General features: G+C 36.2%; 1 protein-coding gene across 6 annotated transcripts in view; it reads left to right on the plus strand.

Moving 5' to 3' along the window:
- Nucleotides 1-16,977, plus strand: part of NCOR1 (nuclear receptor corepressor 1) — a 75,760-nt gene that overhangs the window by 27,119 nt on the left and 31,664 nt on the right. For 3 of the 6 annotated variants that reach the window (XM_052803070.1, XM_052803069.1, XM_052803072.1), the window contains exons 9-18: nucleotides 732-798; nucleotides 1,807-1,979; nucleotides 4,015-4,105; nucleotides 4,647-4,825; nucleotides 5,301-5,355; nucleotides 6,163-6,264; nucleotides 12,931-13,061; nucleotides 13,579-13,796; nucleotides 15,506-15,568; nucleotides 16,255-16,394. In XM_052803070.1, the coding sequence (XP_052659030.1) occupies nucleotides 732-798; nucleotides 1,807-1,979; nucleotides 4,015-4,105; nucleotides 4,647-4,825; nucleotides 5,301-5,355; nucleotides 6,163-6,264; nucleotides 12,931-13,061; nucleotides 13,579-13,796; nucleotides 15,506-15,568; nucleotides 16,255-16,394 (1,219 nt within the window). Of the gene's footprint in view, nucleotides 1-731; nucleotides 799-1,806; nucleotides 1,980-4,014; nucleotides 4,106-4,646; nucleotides 4,826-5,300; nucleotides 5,356-6,162; nucleotides 6,265-6,948; nucleotides 7,013-9,874; nucleotides 10,025-12,930; nucleotides 13,062-13,578; nucleotides 13,797-15,505; nucleotides 15,569-16,254; nucleotides 16,395-16,977 lie in introns of those variants that run through there. The other 3 variants (XM_052803073.1, XM_052803074.1, XM_052803075.1) reach the window with 3 other exon arrangements.

Here is a 16,977-nt window from a genome sequence, read left to right on the forward strand (position 1 = left end):
AATACTGGTGGTTTTGAGACAAAGTTTACTGCTGTGGCATGATTATCCCAGTTCAAATTTGTTAAAGAACATTACTCTCTTCATAAGATTTGTTTATTCATAACCAATTTCTGTACTACCAGTTTTTACAAAAGAAGACGTGAATTGTCAGTTTCAGGTGTGAAGAAATGCATAGTGAGTTATGTGCATATTACTAAGTGGTACTAAGTTTTACTACCATTTTGTAACTACAGAAAAAATCCTACAGATGGCTGTCCTTTAAAAACTTCTCTTTAAAAAAAAAAAGTAATTCTTGCTCCACTCCTTCAAATGTGGCTGTATAGCAGTTCCAAAATACTTATTTTTTGAGTAATATATTGTAAAACTCTTAACTTTAGGGTTGAATTACAAAGATTTCCTCTCCCCACCCTCCAAAGCATAACATCTTAAGCCAAATTTATTGATTTTAGCATATTATCTCTCTTGTGGTGAAAGAGAGCACCTAGCTTGAAATTGGAAGCTTTTGTGTCTCAATTGCTTATTTCAGCCATCTTCAAGAATCTTCTCTCTGATAAAATACAGTATTAATTAGATGATTGTTTCATCAGGAATTTTCCCTCTGTTTTCTACCCCTGAAAATATTTTTCATAATGATGATCTGGCATCTAGAATCCATATGGGCTTTGTTGAGTAGTTTTGAAGTGCTTGATTCTTATGTAGTTCACTTTTTTTTTTCTAATTTTGTTTTCCAGAAACCAGGTGATGAGGAAAAAGCTAATACTATTCTTTAAAAGAAGAAATCACGCAAGAAAACAACGGGTAATACTACCATGTTTTTGTAAAAAGAGCACATGGTTGGTTTTCTGTCTGGATCCTTGACTTGCATTCCCAACTGTGTCATGTAAATCCTATTGATCATAAAAATAAGATCTTAAGCTAAAATTCTGTTGATTTATTGGCAAATAAACTGCAGGTTTATAACTGTGGCTTGTTGATTATTTGGCTGAAAACCATTTAAAGTACAATAAGGAAAGAGCCTTTTTTCTTTCCTTAAAGTGTATGAATGGAAGAGAAAACTCTCTAAATGTCATGCCTAGCCTCTCTCTGAACTTCTTTTCTTGTATAGTAGCTGTAGTATCTGAAAGAAAATGGGGCAGATCTCCAATTTTTGAAGTTTGACAGCATTTTTAATCAAAATTGTGTATGTTGAATACCAGTATTAATTGACTTAATGCTTTCTCTTGCATGCTGTTGTAGCAAGTGGCATACAAATTCAAAAGGCTCTTTTTGGTGGTGTCTGAAAGATCATTTTTATTATTAAGAACAGCAGAAGGTTATGCATCAAATGGGAAGATTCCACCATGAAAATGTAATGAAGTATTTTTCTTCTTGCGGTCCTAGCTGTTTTTTACGTAGGAGCAGCTCCCTACATATTGCTGAGACTGAGGACATTGCAATTGTTCCCCCCATTCTGTGAATTAAAAATTTAAAATAAAATAAATAAAAGTAAAAAAATTAAACCAACTGCACTAATGAAAAGCCTGGTACCAGAAGATGTGAGATTTCTGGAAGGCAGTAATAACAGTTACCAAATACCATTGTGATGTGTAAAGCAAAGAAATAGAGTGTAATGTTCAAAATCTACATTTTTATATCCATTTCCTCACCTTCTCTCCGCTGAAAATTGGGTATTGTCATATATATAAAATGGAAGCCACTGGAGCAGGGAAAATATGTCTGTTCATTCCAGGACCTCACCCATGTTATATGTACTGATCACTTAGTGTATTTTTGGTTAGTTCAAGGTTTACTTTTGGAATTTAACAGGAACAGAAAATCTGTCAACGTTATGATCAGCTGATGGAGGCATGGGAGAAAAAAGTTGACAGGATAGAAAATAATCCACGCAGGAAAGCTAAGGAGAGTAAAACAAGAGAGTACTATGAAAAACAATTTCCAGAAATCCGGAAGCAAAGAGAACAGCAAGAACGATTCCAAAGGTATTACCATAGTTTTGAAATATTCCTACAAAATATCTCTTGGGTCTTAAGTTTTAAAGTTATTTATAATAAAATTAGTTCAGCTTAATGGTTAAGTTTTACGTTCATCACTTTATTCCTTAAAAAGGAGTATTAGTGTATCATACAGTATTAAGTAAAATGTCTTTTCCTTTGTTCACTGTGTTTTGTGGCATTGAGCTCAAGTTTCACTTTGCATCCTAAGGCTCTTCATGACTGTCCTTCTTGTATATCCACTGTCTTATGTCTGGCCCTTTCCTGTCCCTCCCTATCAGCTTTGTCAGCAATGCTAGCTTCATCAGTTTGGTGGCCTCTTGGGCTGCTATAGTGATGTCCAAATTGTTCCTTTCCTATCACCCTTTTCAGATCTGCCATCAAAACCCATGTTTTCCAAAAGAAATACAGGAAAAGGGCTAATTAGCAAAGGCTAGTTAGGTTGTGGTGCTCGGTGGGACTATAGGAGTTAAGCTGCTCAAATGCACAGAGAGGTTTGTGGAGTTGGTCTTAAGATAATTGGAGCATCAGCTTCATGTGAGCCTGTTCATTTTGAGCCTACACCCCAATTTATACTTAGTATTTTTCTGTCACTGGGTGACTGTGTTACTCCTATATTTCATGATCCCTCTAGTCATTAGCCTACACACTCAAAAATAATTTGGCTTCTTTAATTAACAATTTGAGTGATCTTTTGTTGTACTTGCCATGTAATTTTATTCCAGACATTTTTGCTTTTTTAAGTATGCAAGCTACGACAATTAAGTCCCTATTATTTAATTTTAATCTATCAGACATTTGTTAAATGGAAACTGTACAAAGAGTCTTAAAAGGAATGAAGTGCAATTCATCTGAGAGTTCACTTTATCTATGGTACTGTAGGTAGTGCTTTAAATTAGAATTAGGTCAAGTTTGATTCAGTTGTGTTGAAGTCTGTTTATCTAATGTTTGAAATCATTTTAATACACCTTTGAGAGCTCAAGCCCAATAAAGATGTCATCTCATTATCTCTTCTAACCGTCTGTGTAAATCACCTTACGTCATAAAACATAGGAAAAGCAGATAATTTGTGATATATCATGAAGGCTGCAAGATCTAGCTTTGTGGAATCAAGAAGAGAGGAAAAGGAAGTAAACTGTTAGAATGGAAACAGAACTCCTATCTATAAGAAGCTTTTACTTTAAGAATATATCACATCTTTAATTGCAAACTACTTGGGAAGGCGCCATGTCTACATTTTATTTATGTTCTCTGATGTAATGGCTAATGGTCTGTAGCTGTGTTTGTAATACTATTGTTGTGTAAATACTAAGGGGCTTTTTTGTCAGATTTTGTGCAAATTTATTAGTTCAGTGAAATCTTTGAGCAAATGAAGATGTTTTGTTTCTCTATCAGTGACTTTTATCTCTGAAATGCTTTTTGACCCACATCCTGTAATATATTATTATGATGTTCTTAAGTGTAAAGATCGCTAGCTGGAAAAATTCTTGCAAATTACAGCTCTCCCTATCAATTCAAAAGTTGAAATTTTCCTTTGTTGTAATGAGTCTCAGTGCTGTATTAGTAACTTGGCCAAATTGATGAAAGGCAAATGTAGTGTGCTTTTTTCTTTTTTAAAAAAAAAAAAAGCTCTTTCACAGTCTATCAGTTGTACTAATTAAGGTGATGATTTCTGTGCCACTGATGAACATTTCTCATACTCAGCAGAAGCATATTAATGTATCTAAAACACCTACTTGCAATGGAATCAGTGGTAACACTCCTTTTTTGATGTTGACTCTAGCATGCCCTTCTTGCTGAGCTTTGCAAATTCACCTGTAAGACTGAGTAGTTGCTTGAAATTGCAGTACATGAACAGAGTTTGTACTCTGAGACTACTTAAGAAAGAACAGCCCTAACTGATCTGGGAGACTGCTAACAGTATTTTAAGGAATTTTGAAGGTTGTCATTGTTGTGTGCAAAATCTGAAAATATAGCTATTTTCCACTTTATCCTTACTAATTCTGTTTTGCCCTAATTCTAGAGTTGGTCAAAGAGGGGCTGGACTTTCAGCAACTATTGCTAGAAGTGAACATGAGATTTCTGAAATCATTGATGGACTTTCCGAGCAGGAGGTGAGGCTATTGTCTGTACTTTGCTATAGAAGCACAGCAAATGACTCAATATCCTTTTATTGGCAGTGAAAGGTCTCTTTTAGAGGGTTTGGTTTTTTGATAAGAGAAATCTTTTGGGGCTGGTTTGAGAGAATCTGTGTGAAGTTTGGCTTGAAACAGGTCTCACAAATAGTTTTCTTTTTAAGGGTTATGCTTCTTAACTGTATCTGTCCTAGATTTTTCTCCTGTGTCTGTTCATTGCAGGCTTCCTACAACCTAGTTTTTATACAGCTTTAACAAACACGTGAAAACTCTTCCTTTCTAAAACCCTGCACCATTTTAGTTTTTCATTGTTTGCGACACTACTTTCTTTAGCTGACTGTGTAAATGTTCATTGGGATAGTGACAACTTCTAGAAGAGTTAAGTGGACAAAAAGAAGTTTCAAACTAACTGTGAATGTATACGGTGGTGGAGCTTTAAAGAGTTGTGTAATTCAAGAACTGTAAATATTAGTAGCAACTTTTTGTATTCTTCACTTTTTCTTTTATTCTTTGCCTGTAGAATAATGAAAAACAAATGCGTCAGCTCTCTGTCATTCCTCCCATGATGTTTGATGCAGAACAAAGACGAGTGAAGTTTATTAATATGAATGGTCTGATGGAGGATCCCATGAAAGTTTATAAAGACAGACAGTTCATGAATGTCTGGACCGACCATGAGAAAGAGATTTTTAAGGAAAAGTAATGGGCTTTCTTCTCTTTTATTTTTATTACATTGCAAATGACAGTTAAATACCTAACCCCACAGTAAACATCAGTTAAATCGGGAATGCTGAAGCTTTTGTTCAATAATATTTGATAATGTTCTTAGTTGGATGAATGAAACATTGCAAAAATTTTAGACTTCTCCACTTATTTTTCAACCGAGTAGGCTCACATGCATTTAGTCCTTAGGTAAGAAATTCTCTTGAAAGTACTTTAGTTCTGTGATAAGATTAAAATGAGAAGAGTAGGTATATGATCTCATTATGTCAGCTAATAGCTAATTTTAAGTGCTTAGTTCTAAACTTGCACAATTTGAAAACTGGGCTTTTTAGACTCATTTCAGTGGTGTAAATCAAAGGCTTGCTGATGGAACAGATTGTTTGGAAGACTGCTTTTCTTATTTGATCATGAATTATGTTGTTAAACTTAAATAATTTCTGATTTACAAAAGGTTTGTCCAACATCCCAAGAACTTTGGTCTAATTGCTTCCTACCTGGAACGAAAGGTAAGACCTTTTTTAATATAAGTAGAGCCTAGGGTGGGATCCCTAACTTTCCAAATGTAAGTCATTTATCCCAGCATAATTTTCTCTTCCTGGAAAAAATTTTAAGTCCAAAAAAAGTTACTGCTTTGACAGGATTTTATAATTCTTGACCAATAACACAATCAGTGCATGCAAACATCTAACAGAAGTTAGTGAAATGACACTATTGCCAACAATAAAAGAAAATGGCACTTCATTTAGTTTTGATCTTATTTTCTTTTTGAAGCAGGTAAGCTTCTTTAACTATCTCACTGCTTAGATAAGGACATAATTGGCTCTGCTGAGCCGCCATGCTAACTGTAAGAAATCTTGCCACCACCTTTCAAGTCAGTGGGATCCTACTGCTGGCTGAATTAGTCTTTAGAACTAATTTTAGTCTTTAGAACTGATTTTGCAGAACTGATGTAAGAAGTAATGGAGAACTAGGATTTGTTAAGACTTACAACAGAATCTGCAATACATATGACTATTATGATAAATAGAAGCTTTCAGACTTGCAGATTGTCTAGTATAGATTAAATCATGCAGATTGAAGTAGCTGAGGGATATTATAAATACATGAGACTTGCGTTTAACACTATAATTTTATGCATAGTTATATTGTTATATTTGTGTGTGAATTCATTTCCCTGCTGAGCAAACAAATCGAATAGATTTTTATTTTAGTCTAGGGGCTGAATAGTTTTAAGCGTTGAGAGAAATTAAATACTAAAACCGTATTTTTTATAGGAGTAAAACCTAATTTTTTTTTTTGCTTTTTTACTTTAGAATGTTCCCGACTGTGTATTATATTATTATTTGACCAAGAAAAATGAAAATTATAAAGCCCTTGTGCGAAGGAATTATGGTAAACGCAGAGGAAGAAACCAGGTATCTTAAATTTATTCATCACTTGGATATTGTTATTTTATTGGTTCACATTTACAACTCTCTTACTATCCATTATAGCAAGTATATTATATGGATGGGGGAGGGGGGAAGGAAAAATAATTATTTTTCCTTTACTGCATTTTTGTCCTTTTTAAATTTAAGTAATCCTGACCTCAAGGGTGTTCTTGGTTAGTTTGTTTTTAATTCTGTGGAAGATCTTCCTTTGCACATTTGTGACTGGTTTTTTTTAATATGGACAATTCATTTTATTTTAGGACCCTGCCATAGACATTGAAGTTGAATCCATTATTAAATCCTCTGTTGGAGCCAACAGAAATTAGGTTTACCATGTGACTTGCAGTGGAAATTATATAATCACTTCATAATGTCAATGTTTGTCAAAAAGCAGAAATTAATAGTGATCTTTATTTAGTGGTCAGGCTCAAAGTCAAACTGGAACTTCATAGCAAGAGGAAAGAGATTAATTTAATGCGTGCAAATAAAAATTCTGCTGATTCAGGAAGTATTGTTTTGGAAGTCTTTGGAGGGGAAAAGAACAGCATATTATGTACAAAAAGCATATAAATACGTTTGCTAGGCTACTAGGGTTAATGTGAATATTAGAAAACAAAAAAAAATTTAAGAAACTTTGGACTTTTTTTTTCTTAACGAAAGCAGGAGGAGTGCTGTGTATTCACTGAACATGTTCCCTGTTCTTCCCATTCTGATTTCCCCTTGCATCTATCAGGTATTTAGGAAATACTGAAAATAGAATGAAAGCTATGTCAGTGACAAGGTTAGGGAAGAAGGTCATGTATGAAATAAAGTACATGAACAGAGTACTAGATGTAACAACAAAGCCTGCAGGTATTTTGAGGTTTTATCCTTAAAATGAATTTAACAGCTGGAAACTGGTATAGATGTGATGTGCTGAAGAAATACGTAGTGCTTTATTGGAACTGAAGCTTGGTGGGGGCAGGAGGGGAGGGTCCTCTCAAATTCAGAAATCCACAGACCTTAAAATCTGAAGAGTTGTGGGTTACTGGATTTAGTCATATCTCAGCAGTGATACTAAAGAGAAAATTGTTGAGACTTTGAGGTATTGTGACTGCACAAATCTGTATTGAACTGCAAAACAGCGAATTAAGTAAATATTACACTTCAGGGTACATGAATCCTCCTTTCAAATAATGTAAGTTTTCTGAGAGTCCCAGTAAATGTAATTTTTTTTTTTTTTTTTTTTTTAATAAAAGAAAATTGCTGTGAACAGCTTCAGCTGATAAGTTGATCCTGTTCGCTAGAAACAGTCATCATGTTGTGCTTCTATGGTGCTGTTGTACTGTAAACCTTTTAAATTACGGTCTGGTGTTCTAAGAGAAGAGATCATATCACAGAAGACTTACTTGTCTATACCCCACAAATTATGGATTGCTTGGGATAATGTCATTTTCATTATGCACAGGATTTACTTAGAGTGTCTACTCTGACTAATTGTGAACTGCTGTGATGGGAGAAAATACTGGAATTAGCTGTATTTTGCCGGAACTTTTGTTAGACTTTCTAAGCCTAATAATGCTTTTTAATAGGAAAAGTGTATTGTTGTGTGAGTACTGATGGTGAAAGATTCTTGTTAGAGTATGGACGTATGGCAAATACAAAGAAGATGGAAATAAGATTGTTCAAAATGTAGACAATTGCTGTGGACACTAAACACAGATAATGCTGCTGTTTTAAGTGGCTCAGTTTCATATTCCATTATAAAACGAGATTGGTGTGATCATAGTAAATATACACGTGTTGAGCAATATCTTTGCTGTATGCTGTTCTTCTGCAGCTGTTCTAAGAGGTGAGGAGACAGAACTGGCTCAAGCTGTAATGCAATGTAACTAGGTTTTGAGATATTCAGAAGATCATAACTGTATATTTAAATGTCTGTCAACATTGTTAAACTTTAGAATATTGGAACTGGTAGAATTCAAAATTTGGATGGATTTCTCAATCCATAAATTGTTTGCTTTTCTTGGATAATGCATATAAACTAGAAAGATTTTAATTACAATCCTGTACGCAAGGGCATAGATTTGTGAACTTGGCTCACTATAAAAGGAAACCCAAGGTGCTCTGCCTGACTTTATAACTGCTCCTGTGAATACTGATTTATGTGTGAATAACTAAATACCTGAGTTGGAACACTGAAGCTGCTGTCGTTGTTCGTTCAACTCAAATTACTTGCTCTTTGAATTTTAGCAGAGTTGTAGGTCTTACTTGGTAGTAGTTGATCTACATTAAGTACTACAGCAGATCACTAAACTTTGGGCAACTGCTAGACAGGCTTAATGTGTGCTCTGTTAAGGATGCAGATAAGTGTCAGACTTTACAGATCTGAAGAATGTTGAGGTATACTTGCAAACTCAAGGAAATACTCTAAACTTTCTAAATGGGAAATTTTACCGTTTCTGGAAGTTTAAATTCAAAAGTATTGTAGTTAGCATGTTTAGTAATGCTGTAGGAAGGAATTACATGGTACCAAAAACCATATTTGTGTATCTTAATTTTATTAATGATTAATCAGCAACATTTGTAACAGCTAGTAAAAAAGAACTTGAGAGTGTTGAACTGCCTTGCTTGCCAGAACTTTTATCATACGGTTGCAGAATGCAGTTCATCCCCCTTCTCCCTCCTGCGTCCCGGCTTTGTTTGAAGCTGATATTTTTCATATCGCTGAGTAGCAACCTGAAACTTCCTTGCTGATTGGCAAACACAAGTCATGTAAGATTTATGATGTGCTCCAAGATGCGCTCATGCCAATAACAGGTGCTTCAGCTTAAACTCTTAATAGTTCATACATTTTTGTAAATTAGAAGGCAAGCAAGTGGAATATTGCAGTGGAGAAGATATTAATCATGGTAATGATGTTGAAATCCTTCAGAGAATGTAGTGAGTACAACTTGACTCAAGTTTCAGTGTGGGGACTTTTACTTTAGAGAAGCGGAATGCTAGCTTAAGGCATGTCAAGTTAAGAGATGTAAGGCTTGTTAAATTCTGATACCTTTTTGTCCGCAGATAGGTCTAGAAAGGACTTTTTATAAAATGCTGCCTAAACCATTCCAGAATGCTCACAGAGGCAATTAAACGAGTGCGTCTTAAACCAAATGTGATTTTTCAAACGAAGAGCAAGTTTTTAACATAGTATCGGAAGAAAGCATGGCTATACGATGCTTTTGCATAGATTATAGAGAATTCCCTAAATAACTCACTGAAACGAGGTTCTCTCTGAGTACATTTTTTCCTTGAAATTTGGTAGCAAAGCGGTAGTCGGTAAGGGGTGCGTTTCTGTGGTCTAGCTGCCCGGTCAGCACAAACGCATGTCTGTGGATCAAGCCGTGTGCCTTTGCAGCAGGTGGTACCGTCCAGTGATCTGACTAGACAGAAATTTGCTGTATGTCTGTGACGGCCAATCAAGCCGAGCTCGGTGGGGATTACCTCTGGTGACTCCGGTGAGATTAGAAGGTTGTATGTGAGATGGGCAACTCTGCTGTAGGCAGCTTAAGTGGCAGAATGACACAATTTCCTGGAATAAACACGTTGCTGGGTCAGGCAGCCTCTGCTGAAGAGCTATGTGATGTCGGTGCTGGTGTGGGTTTTGTCCTTTTGAATCGTACCCTGAGTTAAAGCCCGTCCCCTTGCCTGGATAGTAAAAGTTTTAATCAACAGATGAATGTGCAGGTACGTCGCTGACCGAGGCTTCAACTGTTTTAAGGTTTGTGTTTAACCTGCACTTGACCTATTGGTTATGCATGTTAAATAAATTCACTGTGAAATAGAGAACCCTGTTATTTACAAAGTGTTACGTTAAGTTAGCCAGGCAAAAAGAACAGAGGATTTTCAGCAACTGTTTTGCTGTAGATATATAGATATAATCTATAAATAGATTATATGTAAAATACAGATTTATTTTTTTCTTTTCTTCTGAAGATGCAGTTTTTAACTCCTTGCTTTTGAGGCCAATCTATCTAGCACGATGGAAGTAATTTATCTTAGCATGTCTCTTGACATCTTGGTTGAAGGAAATTTTTGCATAACCAAGTAATGCCAGCATCTTAAATGCTAATAATTTGCAGCAAGATGATAGGGGTTAGTGTTTGGGTTTTCTGCTCCAGTTCACTTTATTAACATGTCAAAAACAAGTCCTTTTTGTGACTATTTCCAGCCTCAGTTTTGTTAGTGAAACAGTGACACCTGCTGCTACACTTACAGGAACGTTGGTTCCTCTGTGAAAAAGAAAAGCCTATTTTGAGGAATTTTTTGGTGGACTGTAAAATCTGAGATAATGAAATCCTAGAACAGTAATCTTGTAGTTCTCTGCCCTTGTCTTTCCCTGAATTGCCAAGTGTACTTTGAGTATTTGTTTGAAACGTAGCCTTATATAAGTATTACGTGTATTTTGCTCTTTGAAGTTGACTTGCAGAGTCTAGTGCCCAGTAAGGGACAAGTCGGTTCTGCACACAGCAAATTTGAGGGGAGAGCATCTGGGTGTTGCAGTTCTTCTGAAGGGGTGACTCAATTGACGATTAATGGATGTGGTTTGTTTAACCCATTCAAGCCCCTTCAGTGTAAACTCCTGTGAATGGTTCCCTCTGTGTGGCCATATCTGACTCCCTACCCTCTCTTACGTTCTGTAGTTTCTTATGAAAACCTATTTAAGGCGGAATTTAAACTGTAATCATGCATTTTAAATGAATTTATGTATTGTCTGAGAGGAGGAAGAGCTCTTTCCTCCTCCTCCTCCTCCTTCTCCCCTCGCCTTTAACTGGAGTCCTGCCTGCTATAACCTCGACAGCAGCCTCAGGCTTTCTTTTCTCATTCTTGTTGTATGGTGCCTGGTACAGAAAGCTTGGATTTTTCTGTGGCACTCAGAAGATCACCTTGTTACAGATACTGTTCAGTGTGAATGGGCAATATGGATTAAGCTCTAGATGCTTGATGTGGGTTACTGACTTTTGAGGTCCATCAGGAGAATTCATTCATTTGCTGTTTGCTTCATGTAAGGGTTCTGGGAATTTGGGGAGTGGGTTACATGGTTTATTTAGTGGTAGCCAACTACTGCTTGGTATTTTAGCCTGGAGAGAAAGGAATTTGCAGGTGAGCTACGGACATAGAAATGCAGCAGTGTTGGAAAGCGAGATGTTGTGTCCATGTGCAGATACATGATTGTGGATGGCAAAATGCAGTATTTAGGCTCCTAAATATATTTAGGGAGGATAACAACACTAAAGCTTAGGGAAGTCTTTTCTGTAGCCACATTTGATAGATCTTTCCTAATATTTTTCTTTTTTCTCCTGTATGAGCAGTGTCATTTTTCTAATGCTTTCTTAAAACATCACAGGATATTTGGCTTGTGTAATGTTAGACCACCTCTAACAGCAAAGTCAGACAGGGAATGCCAAGGCTACCTTTTTTTTTTTTTTGTGTGTGTGTGATAAGGAATAGCAAAAACAATGCCACAAATTTTTCTTACGTCTTTTAGAATTTTTTTTTTTTTAAGTTTTTTTTTTTTTTGCAGGGGGGTAGGGGCGCGAAGCAGCTCTAAGGGACCATGCTGGTAATTCTTTGTGATCACATTAAGTAACAGAAATTTCTTCCATTAATTCCTGTTTTAAGCAGATCATATCTTCTGGAAAGTTTAAATCAAATTTATGTGCTTTCTAAAATGAGATACCCTTGCACATGGTAGTCATCTGGATTGCTTTGAAAGATAAGGAGCGAGAGTCCCTTAACAGGGAATGTGTAAATAGTATTTTGTGCTGTTTTCCTTAATAATGGGTAATGGTAATTACTTTGTTGTTAGTCAGTGCTTAATGTGCTTGTACAACTATCATCTCGATAAAGACTGTAGTTAAAAAAAAAAAAAAACAAAACTCTAGGCTATAATTTTCCTTCTGTAAATTTACCGGAAATATAAGTGTAAAATTCCTCACCCAATTTTTTGAACAATTATATTTCTTAATTAAATGACAGTTTTGAGAAGGTGGCTTAGAGTCGGTCATAATTTTCTTGCTACAAGATCTTCTGCTTCCAAGTTGTAAGCTATCATGTTTCACTATTTTAAAATGGTCAACGTTAAAAATAAAATTTGAGAGGAGCAACACCATTGCTACGCAAGATGTTGGTCAGAACCTCTCTAAGCACTTTTAAAACATAACTGTTCATGTTTAGTGTGGCATACAACAGCACATGTATTTGTTATCACCACTGTGCTCACGCTGCAAAAGAAGCCTGTACTTCAGTGGAATTTGTAAGACAAAATACCACATCTGAACGGGGCAGCTGACCAGAAGAAACATAAGAGAAAATAAATTGAGAGGTACTGAGGTTCTACAGTCAGTATATAGAAACTGCATGTTCTGTGGGAAAGGGGACTTCTGAAGTCTGGGAGATAACGCCTGGAACATTATGTTCGTTATGATTTCAGGGTGCAGATAGGTGTTACAGTTTTTGGCAGAGGCGTTTTACTGTTATGTTGATTAGTGTGTAGTGACTGTAACTTAATATATTATTATCAAGTGGGAGGTAAGGCAGCATCAGTGTTTGTGCTGCTCTGAGTACAAGTTGCTGCACCTTTGTGTGATCAAGTTGTTATAATGTGTAAATCCCATTTCATTTCAGCAACAAATTGCCCGTCCTTCTCAAGAAGAAAAGGTAGAAGAAAAGGTAGAAGAAGAAAAAGCAGAAAAAGCAGAGAAAAAAGAGGAGGAAAAGAAAGATGAGGAGGAAAAGGATGAGAAGGAGGAATCTAAGTAAGTATATGTACTGAAAATGCATTAATTCACCCTAGATTGCAGCTTTTTGCAAAGATCAGAACAGGATTCATGTTAGCCTGACAGTGAAATCTGGACTGAACACTGTTCCTATTTAGGTTAGGTTTTGTGCATTAAACAATTTTTTTGGACATATGAATTTCTCTGTCTTGCTGAACTAATCAGACTGGTGGAAAAAGCCATGGGATTATTTCTTTTTGCACATGTAATAATTTTCATATCTTGTTGGTTTGGGTTTTTTTTCATATGTTCTGTCGCAGTGTTTGTATTTTCTTTGAAGTTGATAATATTGTGTATTTATGTTATTCTCTAGCAACTCTAAGTTGTGGGCAGTAAGTGAATTCTGTTTCACTAAAGGCATCTTTTCGGTTTGTGGAGTTTTTGTGGTGTGGGGTTTGTTTTTTTGGTTTGGTGGGTTTTTTTACATTGATGTTCAGGAGTATCTGCCCATAATGGCTATCTGAATGTGACTGAATTGTATTTTAACTACTCCCAGAGAGAATACCAAAGAAAAGGACAAAACTGAAGTTGCACCAGAGGAAACAGAGGAAAGGGAGCAGGCCACTCCTAGGGGCCGAAAAACTGCCAATAGTCAAGGTCGTCGTAAGGGCAGAATCACCAGATCAATGACAAATGAAGCTGCACAAGCAAATGCTGCTGCAGCTGCAGCCACTGAAGAACCACCACCGCCTCTTCCACCCCCACCAGAACCTTGTGAGTAGCATTTATAGGACACTCGGGACCCATCTGGTCGTCAGGCTCTTCACTGACATAAGGCTGTTTTCTGTGCATGCAGTGCGTTTTGTATTTTTTTTTTTCCTATTTACTATGACATCTTTATTCTTAGGCCTGCTTATAACTTTGTGACTGTGTGGTACTGTTAAATTTCATGAGTGTAACTTCATGAATAGTGTATGTGTAATCAGATGACTCTGTTAGAACCCTGTGGGGAAAAAAATGGCAGTTCAGCCTTTCTGTAATAACTACATTTTCTCTCTTTGCAGGGTTAATGATGGATCTGTCGAGATTCAAATGCCTTTGACACAGATTGACTTACAGGCTGTAGCTCACAGAGGATATTGTTAAATAAGTAGGCCTGATATTTGAGTACTTTAGGGAGTTTCATAATCTGAAATAGATCCTAGCAAGTTGTTTTTGTTGTTGTTGTTCCTGCATTAGATGGCAAGAGACTTCTTTAAAATAAAATGTTACTTTCTTGGCACCTGGTTAAAAAAGACTATGCTATCTCTGACAGTGTTTCTGAAAAGGCTGTGGTGGTGCAGAAATACTAGAATACCTTGTGGCTAGTAAATAATTATCCAGGATGGTGGGGCAGGGTTGGTTGTTTTTTTTCTTGCAGTGCTCTGCTGTGGCAAGGTTTGTTGCTCCTAGCTTTTCAACTGGGTGGTTACAGACAGCTGCTATTCTAGAATTTTTAACAACTCTTTTGTTGCTCAGATATTCTGCATATCCTAAAGAACAGAGTAAGTGGGCAAATTAGTTCTCATTTAACTGTAAACATCAGAGATTGTGATAGATATTCTTGCTCAGTTGATATGGTGGGTTTTTGTCAGCAGTTAGACTAAGGCAATAATGGTTTTTGCTTTTGGGTTTTTGTTTGTTTCGTTTGTTTGTTTTTTAAACCATTTTTGCCAGGTTTTCTGGAAAATCCAAAATAGCTTTTCAGTGGATCAGATACTTTATAGTGTCCTACTTTTATTGTTTGTTAATAGAAGTTGTTGAAGGGTCCATGCTACTACATACTGTGCATAATGGCAGATGTTATGAAAAGGAAATGGAGGCTGTTGCAGCTTAATGCCATTCAGGAATTTAAACAGAATGATATCAAATCCAGAGAAGTGAATGAAAATTATTTTGTGTTGAATCATGCTTAGTTTTCTTCTTGTTTTTACTTACTGGGTTTTTTGTTTTCTTTTATTTTTTCTCTGTTTATCCGGTAGGAGACTCAGTTAATTCAAGAAAGTAGATTTCTTGATACCCACTAACCAATAAATAACCATTTCAGTCCTTTCCACAGCAGTCAGTGAAATAAGATGGAACTAGTTTATAGCATGTTGGATTGCTGCTTTTAGTAGTTGATGGTAATTATTGACAGTTTAAATAAAATTTTGGTGATAAATACATCTAAGTTACTTACCAGTCTTCCTTGACAGATAATTAATTATAGTTTTATAGGCAGAATAGTTTTGAACAGTTTGCTCTGCTGAGATTGTGGTGGTTCCTACTATATCTCTAACTTGGTTTAATGGAGATTGACTACTTCTCACTGACAAGAGCAGCTTTCCCAAGTGACTTGAACAAGCCTTAATGCGAATGGATTAGTTGACTGTGGGATGCATGATTGGTGCCATAGTAGTGAATCCTGGTCTTTTCTCTGATCAGTGTCTTTGTTTCTCTTTCAGCTTCTGCAGAGCCTGTGGAGACATCCCGCTGGACAGAAGAAGAAATGGAAGTTGCTAAGAAAGGTAAACCTTGTAAAGCTTTTGACTTATTTCTGAATACTTGTATTTACAAAATTACAGTAATTTACTGAATACGAGTGCTGTGATTTTTTGCAACACTACGTTGAATGAATAATTTGAAATTTGCTGTTGTTTTTTTTTTTTAAAAAAAAAAGCAAACATCTTTAACAGACAATATCAGTTTTTTGAGACTCATGTTGACTTTTTTCATATGGCCTACTTAGAACTGTTGATGTTGTACTTGGTCCACAGAATTCTGTGAAGCAGGTGTGAAGGTGTGTATGTCATATGTAAATTTTCAAAGTAATGTGTTTATAAGTTACAAAAACCCCTTTTGTATAAGACATTCTTTTCATAGCAAAGCTAATGTAGTTTATAACTTGTCTATTCATTTGGCAGATACTGTTACCTGTAAATTCTATGCAAAAAATCAGTATGTTAGCAGAGGTGTTACATATTAGCAACAGCAAAGAGTTAAGTTTGAAGGCTTCATAAGCAGACATTCAGGTTGACACAGCTTTTTTTTGCCCCATCAGTAGTTATCAAATACATTGTCATAGGGGAGTTCTCTTAAGGACGGCAGTACTTCTCTATCTTACCTTCCCATAGGCATTGTTGTTCCATTTATTTGGGTTTGGATAGCTGAATTATTTATCATAGTAAATACTGGTTCTTGTATGTTTTAACAGGCCTAGTGGAACATGGACGAAACTGGGCAGCAATTGCCAAAATGGTTGGGACGAAAAGTGAAGCTCAGTGTAAGAACTTCTACTTCAACTATAAAAGGAGACACAATCTGGACAGCCTCCTCCAACAGCACAAACAGAAGGTAAGTGCAGTGGGCATTGAATATTTTGCAGGGGAAAACTTCGCATCTTTCTGAAGTAATTCATCACACTTCACTAAGACTCTTTTGCAATCACCACTTGTTTCCTTTTCTACTTGTTTTTGTGTTGTGACATTAATCTCCTAGAAAAGGCAGCTGATGCTCACTGACCTGTGATACTAATCACTTCTTGCTTTAAAATGCAATAGAAATTTTTCTATCAGGTGGAACACTCAAGCCTGAAGAATTCTTTAGTGCTCTGAAAACCACGTTCCTTATCAGTACACCAGCAACTATAGAAGTTCAGGTCATCACTGTAGAACAGTTACCTTAAAACACAATAAGCATTAACCTTACAAAATGGAGCAAGAGAATTGGTAGAAGACCAGGAACTGAAAGTTTTGGGGCATCTAAAGTAGAATCCTGAGTGTTGGAATCCTCTAAACTGCAGTGTTATCTAGTCTTCTCTCACTGAAGTGAAGAGCATCAGTGTCTGTCTTTGCTGCAGTAGTTCTGTTGTCCCCCAAACATATCTTGAGATAGTGGTTTGTTCCCAAACTTATTTTTGGTCAGGAGCAGCAAAAGC

This window comes from Harpia harpyja, chromosome 12 (assembly GCF_026419915.1).
Source record: "Harpia harpyja isolate bHarHar1 chromosome 12, bHarHar1 primary haplotype, whole genome shotgun sequence".
Classification (NCBI taxonomy): Eukaryota; Metazoa; Chordata; class Aves; order Accipitriformes; family Accipitridae; genus Harpia; species Harpia harpyja.